This window comes from Tachysurus vachellii, chromosome 26 (genome assembly GCF_030014155.1).
Source record: "Tachysurus vachellii isolate PV-2020 chromosome 26, HZAU_Pvac_v1, whole genome shotgun sequence".
Classification (NCBI taxonomy): domain Eukaryota; kingdom Metazoa; phylum Chordata; class Actinopteri; order Siluriformes; family Bagridae; genus Tachysurus; species Tachysurus vachellii.
Window position 1 is genome coordinate 202,501 of NC_083485.1, and position 7,500 is coordinate 210,000.

The 7,500-nt window shown below is 44.4% G+C and overlaps 3 protein-coding genes across 18 annotated transcripts in view; 1 reads left to right on the plus strand and 2 right to left on the minus strand.

Moving 5' to 3' along the window:
• Positions 1-4,129, plus strand: part of si:dkey-125i10.3 (uncharacterized) — a 6,159-nt gene extending 2,030 nt beyond the window's left edge. The window contains exons 3-10 of one of the 15 annotated variants that reach the window (XM_060862731.1): positions 1-17; positions 1,450-1,737; positions 1,989-2,045; positions 2,791-3,083; positions 3,234-3,308; positions 3,384-3,513; positions 3,628-3,730; positions 3,881-4,129. The exon at positions 1-17 is cut by the window's left edge and continues 92 nt beyond it. In XM_060862731.1, the coding sequence (XP_060718714.1) occupies positions 1-17; positions 1,450-1,737; positions 1,989-2,045; positions 2,791-3,083; positions 3,234-3,308; positions 3,384-3,513; positions 3,628-3,730; positions 3,881-3,988 (1,071 nt within the window). In that variant the 3' untranslated portion in view covers positions 3,989-4,129. Of the gene's footprint in view, positions 18-1,449; positions 1,738-1,988; positions 2,046-2,790; positions 3,514-3,627; positions 3,731-3,880 lie in introns of all 15 variants that reach the window. The other 14 variants (XM_060862729.1, XM_060862730.1, XM_060862724.1 and 11 more) reach the window with 14 other exon arrangements.
• An 87-nt stretch (positions 4,130-4,216) lies between these two features.
• The window catches only part of plp1b (proteolipid protein 1b), a 6,733-nt gene continuing 3,449 nt past the window's right edge, over positions 4,217-7,500 (minus strand). Inside the window, exons 1-7 of one of the 2 annotated variants that reach the window (XM_060862732.1) lie at positions 7,285-7,500; positions 6,596-6,782; positions 6,270-6,426; positions 5,982-6,159; positions 5,817-5,890; positions 5,646-5,711; positions 4,217-4,902 (exon numbers count right to left, since the gene is read on the minus strand). The exon at positions 7,285-7,500 is cut by the window's right edge and continues 335 nt beyond it. In XM_060862732.1, the coding sequence (XP_060718715.1) occupies positions 4,828-4,902; positions 5,646-5,711; positions 5,817-5,890; positions 5,982-6,159; positions 6,270-6,426; positions 6,596-6,782; positions 7,285-7,324 (777 nt within the window). In that variant the 5' untranslated portion in view covers positions 7,325-7,500 and the 3' untranslated portion in view covers positions 4,217-4,827. The remainder of the gene's footprint in view (positions 4,903-5,645; positions 5,712-5,816; positions 5,891-5,981; positions 6,160-6,269; positions 6,427-6,595; positions 6,783-7,284) is intronic. The other variant, XM_060862733.1, reaches the window with a different exon arrangement.
• nlgn3b (neuroligin 3b) overlaps positions 6,659-7,500 on the minus strand; it is a 16,915-nt gene continuing 16,073 nt past the window's right edge. Inside the window, exon 9 of the mRNA XM_060862715.1 lies at positions 6,659-6,782. The gene's annotated coding sequence lies outside the window, so the exon portion shown is untranslated. The remainder of the gene's footprint in view (positions 6,783-7,500) is intronic.

Genomic DNA, 7,500 nt, shown 5'->3' on the forward strand with positions numbered 1-7,500 from the left:
ACGGATCCCCAGCCGAGGTGGGGACACACATGACTACATAAACATATATTTACATAAATATATAGAATTACATAATAATCATATGAATAATAATGAGCAGATGAGACCATAATCATCACATCACAGGATAAAACATCACACATTTCATTTATATATCTTTTAAAAACAGACATTTTCTCAAAGCAGCTTTACAGAAATATAAAAATGATAAAGTTTAAAATGAAATGTATATTTATTTATTTATGTTAAAGTTATATTAATGAACAAGTCTGAGCCATTATAACAAACCACATGTCCTGGGGATGTGGTAGCCTAGTGGTGAAAGTGTTGGACTACTGCTCAGGAGGTCATGAGTTCAAATCCCACCAAGCTGCCACTGCTGGGCCCCTGAGAAAGGCCCTTAACCCTCAATTGTATAAATTTAAATAAAAAAGGTACTCTGGATAAGGTTGTGTGCTAAATGTCATCATATATAACTGACTATTTTACATGTATAATAACAAGCTTTCTTTTAAAACACCAGTTGATGGTGATATCTGTGTGTGTGTGTGTGTGTGACTGTGTGTGTTTGTGTGTGTGTCTGTGTGTGTGTGTCTGTGTGTGTGTGTGTGTGTGTGTGTATCTGATGTCTGTGTGTGTGTATCTGTGTGTGTGTCTGTGTGTGTGTGTGTCTGTGTGTGTGTATCTGATATCTGTGTGTGTGTGTGTCTGTGTGTGTGTGTGTCTGTGTGTGTGTATCTGATGTCTGTGTGTGTGTATCTGTGTGTGTGTCTGTGTGTGTGTGTGTGTCTGTGTGTGTATCTGATATCTGTGTGTGTGTGTGTGTGTCTGTGTGTGTGTGTGTCTGTGTGTGTGTGTGTCTGTGTGTGTGTATCTGATATCTGTGTGTGTATCTGATATCTGTGTGTGTCTGTGTGTGTGTGTGTGTGTGTCTGTGTGTGTGTGTGTATCTGATATCTCTGTGTGTGTGTGTGTGTGTCTGTGTGTGTGTATCTGATATCTGTGTGTGTGTCTGTGTGTGTATGTGTGTGTGTGTCTGTGTGTGTGTGTATCTGATATCTGTGTGTGTGTGTATGTGTGTGTGTGTCTGTGTGTGTGTATCTGATATCTGTGTGTGTGTGTGTGTGTGTGTGTCTGTGTGTGTATCTGATATCTGTGTGTGTGTCTGTGTGTGTATGTGTGTGTCTGTGTGTGTGTATCTGATATCTGTGTGTGTGTGTGTGTGTCTGTGTGTGTGTCTGTGTGTGTGTGTGTGTGTGTCTGTGTGTGTGTATCTGATATCTGTGTGTGTGTGTGTGTGTCTGTGTGTGTGTCTGTGTGTGTGTGTGTGTGTGTCTGTGTGTGTGTATCTGATATCTGTGTGTGTGTGTGTGTGTCTGTGTGTGTGTCTGTGTGTGTGTGTGTGTGTCTGTGTGTGTGTATCTGATATCTGTGTATGTGTATCTTTAGTGAATCTCCAGGCTTTTTGGAATTGAGCCCAGTTACTGCCTCCAGCAGCAGTGTCTCTAAGACCCCCACCCGTCAGACCCCCACCCCCCAGACCCCCACCTATCAGACCTCCACCTGTCAGACCCCCATCCCTCAGAGCCCCACCCCCCAGACCCCCACCCGTCAGACCTCCACTCCCCAGACCCCCACCCCTCAGAGCCCCACCTCTGCCCAGGACACGGCCACTTCTCCAGGATGGAAAGGGAGAAGAGGCGGCTCGTATGTGCTGTCAGCGATGAGGAAGTTTGAGTAAGTGCTGATCTGTAGATGCTCTAACAGTCTGACGAGTCAAGCATCATCACTAATTCATACAACTTCTGCTCATCTGCCGTAGATCTATATTTCAGAAATAAAGACATTTCTGTATATCTGAGGTTAGGCCACATGTTAGTGAAAACAGCAGACAAGCTTGTGTCAAACCTGTTATAAAAACACCTGAAACTTAACATCTGACCATAATGTATAACGTTTTCTGATTATTCTTCTTTACTCCATCTCAGATCTGTGGAGTCACCAGAGAGCTCACCAGTAAAAACCAATTCCAGTTTGTTCAAAAGGTAAACCACATTCCTGACATTCCTGACTACAGGAGAAGGACAGCTGGCTGCTGAGTGATAATTAACACATGACCAAATGTTAGACAGTGTTGTATGAGAAAGAAAGGACTGTTTGTTGTCACAGTAAAGCCAGTGGTGATAATCATACAGTCTGGTGCACATTACTGTTCACACCAAGATACAGCACGGCCTCAGAGTCAAGTAACACAACAAAGACTAGACCACAAGGTGTGTAGAGTCTAAACCACTTCTTATAATCATCACTGAATACCTGCTTCAGGTGTGCTGAGAATTAAAGTGAGAGAAAATACAGAATATGTTCAGGTATTGATTCCTGAGCTGGGAAACAGTGGGATTATTATTATTATTATTATTATTATTATTATTATTATTATTATTATTATTATTATTATTATTATTATTATTATTATTATTATTATTATTATTATTATTATTATTATTATTATTATTATTATTATTATTATTATCATCTTTACTTCACATCAAAATAAAAAACACAAACAGGAATGAGTCTGTTATAACATTTATGATGTGTGTGTGTTTGTGTGTGTGTATGTGTGTGTGTCTGTGTGTTTGTGTTTGTGTGTGTGTGTTTGTTTGTGTGTGTGAGTTTCTGTGTGTGTGTTTGTTTGTGTGTGTGAGTTTCTGTGTGTGTGTTTCTGTGTGTGTGTGTTTGCATGTGTGTGTTTCTGTGTGTGTGTGTGTTTGTGTGTGTGTGTGTCAGCCCTGAAGGTAAATCTGGGTTAACGCAGGTCACACCAACACTGAAATCTGATGAACTCAACATCACTGATGAAGTTACAGCACCTGTGTTGAAGACACCTGAAGCTACAGCACCTGAAGCTACAGCACCTGTGGTGAACACACCTGTGGTGAACACACCTGTGGTGAAGACACCTGTGGTGAAGACACCTGTGGTGAACACACCTGTGGTGAAGACACCTGTGGTGAACACACCTGTGGTGAACACACCTGTGGTGAACACACCTGTGGTGAAGACACCTGAAGTTACAACACCTGTGGTGAAGACACCTGTGGCGAAGACACCCGAAGTTACAGCACCTGTGGTGAAGACACCTGAAGTTGCAACACCTGTGGTGAACACACCTGTGATGAACACACCTGTGGCGAAGACACCCGAAGTTACAGCACCTGTGGTAAAGACACCTGTGGTGAAGACACCTGAAGTTACAGCACCTGTGGTGAAGACACCTGTGGTGAAGACACCTGAAGTTACAGCACCTGTGGTGAACACACCTGTGGTGAAGACACCTGAAGTTACAGCACCTGTGGTGAACACACCTGTGGTGAACACACCTGTGGTGAACACACCTGAAGTTACAGCACCTGTGGTGAACACACCTGTGGTGAACACACCTGTGGTGAACACACCTGAAGTTACAACACCTGTGGTGAAGACACCTGAAGTTACAGCACGAGTCACTGAGTGAGTCAGTCATGTTATAGTTCATACCTGTACATATGTTATATTTAATGGAAAGTTAAAACGTCATTATGTTTGATCATGTGACTTTATTCTTCTTTACTGTGTACTTTACAGTGTTGATAAGGTACTGTGTTCCTTCTGTAACAAACCTATGGAAGGTGATGAGAAAATTTCACTGAACATTCCTTCAATTGTCTGCCATGTGGAGTGCTTTCAGGTAAACACACCTGTCTGTCTGTCTGTCTGTCTGTCTGTCAATCAATAAAAATACATGTCTATTCATTTACACATTCATTCTGTGTAATGACACGTATTTCTGTTTGTGTGTGTGTGTGTGCGTGTGCGTGTGGGTGTGCGTGCACTACAGTGTGCTACATGTGCTAAATCACTAGGTGACATGATGTCCTCCATGTTCCACCACTGTGGGAAGATTCACTGTAAGAGATGCTTTGATACAGTGGTCTACAGCACCTAAGTTATCGCCATGGCAACAACAGGTGTAACTTTGAGCTGTCTATTACGTTGATACAGAAAGGTTTTTTCACATGTACTTCCTTTCAGATTATCAGATTAAGGTGCCATTAATTGTATGAAATAATAAATCAACTAAAGTTTACAGCTTTGTGTCATTTGTCTGTTTATCAGGATGGATAGATAACAGAAGATGGAGAGAGAGACAGACAGAAAATAAACACAGTACCAGTTGGATTAAACATGTTTATTGTGAGATATTTTACAGTGTAACACACTCCGAGTTGTGTAGCAGATTAACAGAAACCCACACAGTGTGATTAAACATGTACAGTGTGTATTACTGTTACACATTTATTCATTTATATTAATACAATCATGTAGCACCATTGGAGAACACACACACACACACACACACAGGGTTATAAATGTGTTAGAAATTTGCGTGTGTGTGTGTGTGTGTGTGTGAGAGAGAGATAAAGACAGAAATGGAGGGACAGAAGACAGACAGATGGGTAAATGTATAAAGATTAAATTGTATAACATTTTTTGATAAACAGATGCAGAGAGGTGTTATGGAGACATGATGGGGAGGAGGCTCCGCCCCTGCTGTGTGCTGATTGGTTAACAGTTTAATATTTAAACTTCACTCAGTGTGAGTCAGGTTAATCTCACTGTTTTTCACACTATGTTTGTTTTGCACTTCATGGTCCTCTTTAGCGGATCCCCCATGGACACGGTCTCCGTGACAACGCAACAGCAAGAGCAGCAGCACGCATCAGAGATGAGATGTGTTGCCTGGCAACGATGCGTCTCGCAACAGCATGCCTAATGATGCTGTGTCTAGCATCGGATCCCCTTACTGCCAAGAAACCTCAGAACAGCATAGTTATAGGTGGCAGCTATGATATAGAGGATCTACAGAGAGACAGGAGAGAGAGATGGGAGAGAGACAGGGGAGAGACACGAGAGAGATGGGGGAGAGAGATGGGAGAGAGACAGGGGAGAGAGATGGGAGAGAGACAGGGGAGAGAGATGGGAGAGAGACAGGGGAGAGAGATGGGAGAGAGACAGGGGAGAGAGATGGGAGAGAGACAGGAGAGAGATGGGGAGAGAGATGGGGAGAGAGATGGGAGAGAGACAGGGGAGAGAGACAGGAGAGAGAGATGGGAGAGAGACAGGGGAGAGAGATGGGAGAGAGACAGGAGAGAGAGATGGGAGAGAGACAGGGGAGAGAGATGGGAGAGAGACAGGAGAGAGAGATGGGAGAGAGACAGGAGAGAGAGATGGGAGAGAGACAGGGGAGAGAGACAGGAGAGAGAGATGGGAGAGAGACAGGAGAGAGAGATGGGAGAGAGACAGGGGAGAGAGATGGGAGAGAGAGATGGGAGAGAGACAGGAGAGAGAGATGGGAGAGAGAGACAGGAGAGAGAGATGGGAGAGAGAGATGGGAGAGACAGGGGAGAGACCGGAGAGAAATGGGAGACAGGGACAGGAGAGAGAGACATGAGAGAGACAGGGGAGAGAGACAGGAGAGAAAGACAGATGAAAGATACAGAAGAGACAAAGACAGGGGAGAGAGACAGGAGCGTGAGAGGAAGGTGATATAACATTTGTGTAAATGATCAGCAGGTCCAGGTGAAAGGTGAAAGGTCACTCACCAGGCCAAGAAGTGTAGCTCCAGCTCCAGCAAAGGCTGTGATATAAAGGTCATAGGTCATGTAGAACTGAACACACACAAAACAGGAAACATAATTACACACTGATACACACGATAGGGTTTTGTGTGTGTGTGTGTGTGTGTGTGTGTGTGTGTGTGTGTGTAAGTTTACCTCAGGTTCTTTGCAGATGTTGGCCATAGTCATGCCACACACTTTACCTGGTGTAGCTTTCCAGGGGAGCAGACCTACACACACACACACACACACACACATTGATACACAGCAATAATAAGTGTTACAGATTTACAGGTAAATCTCAGACAGAGAGACACACACCGAACTGCCGAGGGTCCACACACACCCAGCCGTGCTGGTTTAAGCTGGTTGTGGTCTCAGACAGGATGTGGACAGTGTGACACGTCTCAGCCATGTTGAACAGGAAGTAGACAGGAATCAGAGAGAAGGCAAACACGACGAGCCAAATCACCGCCAAGACGTAAGTAACGATGAGGAACTACAGCAAGAGACACGGGGACACAGGGGAGACATTACAAACCCAGTCTTACACTCTGTAACACACACACATGCATTAACACACACAAACACACACTAACACACACTCACGGTGAGGCTGAGGCAGCGGCTGAACTTCGTACTCCGGAATTCTCCAAAGGTTTGCTTGACGGCGCTCGTGGTATAAAATCCCTCAGCAAGCAATAAAATCCCGTACAGGAAGAAGAACGACGCCAGACCATAAATTACATACTGAAAATATTTGATACTGCACACACACACACACACACACACACACACACACACACACACACAGAGGTTCAAATGCTGTTTACTTTACATACTTTATATGGTGCTTTTTAATCTTATATAAAAACAATATATGAATTGTGTGTGTGTGTGTGTGTGTGTGTGTGTGTGTGTGTGTAGACACTCACAAGTCAGCGAGCACCTCAAAGTCGTGTTCGGCACGGGCAAAGTGTGTGTGGACAAGTGTGTGTGTGTGTGTAAGGGCCTCGTGTGCTCCAGCGCAGAAGAGCGCGACTCCGGCGTAACACAGCAGTGTGCCACTCAGAGTGATGTACGGCACGGCGCCAAGGCAACGCACACAGCTGTCATAGCAACCTGAGGGCGAGGAACAGACCAACACAGCCAACACACACACCACAAACAACACACACACACACATCCGGGTCACACACACTCACAACACACCCATATCACCCACATTAAGGACTAAACCAGGGTACATCTAGGACACACTCACACACACTCATACGTAAGAATACACTCGTGACCACACAACATACACACTGGTAGTTTTAGTGTGTTAACATTTTAAGTACACACACAGCATGTTTTACACACAATATAGCTACAATTTGTGTGCAGGCTTCTCTTACAGGACTCACACACACACTCACACACACACACACACACAGACTGATTAGTGTGTCTAAATGTACATCACAGTAAAGCTCAGCATAGCACAGCCAATCAGAAGCTTCTGGGTTCCCACAGTGCCAAGTGTGAGTGTGTGAGCTGAAGGTCTGGGCTCAGTCCGCTAGCGGGTGCTAAAGCTAGCGTTAGCGTTAACACTGGGCCGACAACTGTTCTCAGATCTGACCTAAAACTTTACACAGCCAGGGTTGCTTCATCGGCAACATCTTCACCAAGGAGGAGCGAGAACCTTCTACACTTCAGCTAAAAAGGACAATGTTCTCGATTCTGCTTCACTTCTCCAGTTGCTTCACTGCAGAATGTCCTAAACTCAGCACAGACACTCCAGAAAACACTCCAGTGCTCCACAAAGTGTTCAAAACAAAGCTTGCAGGGAGAAGGT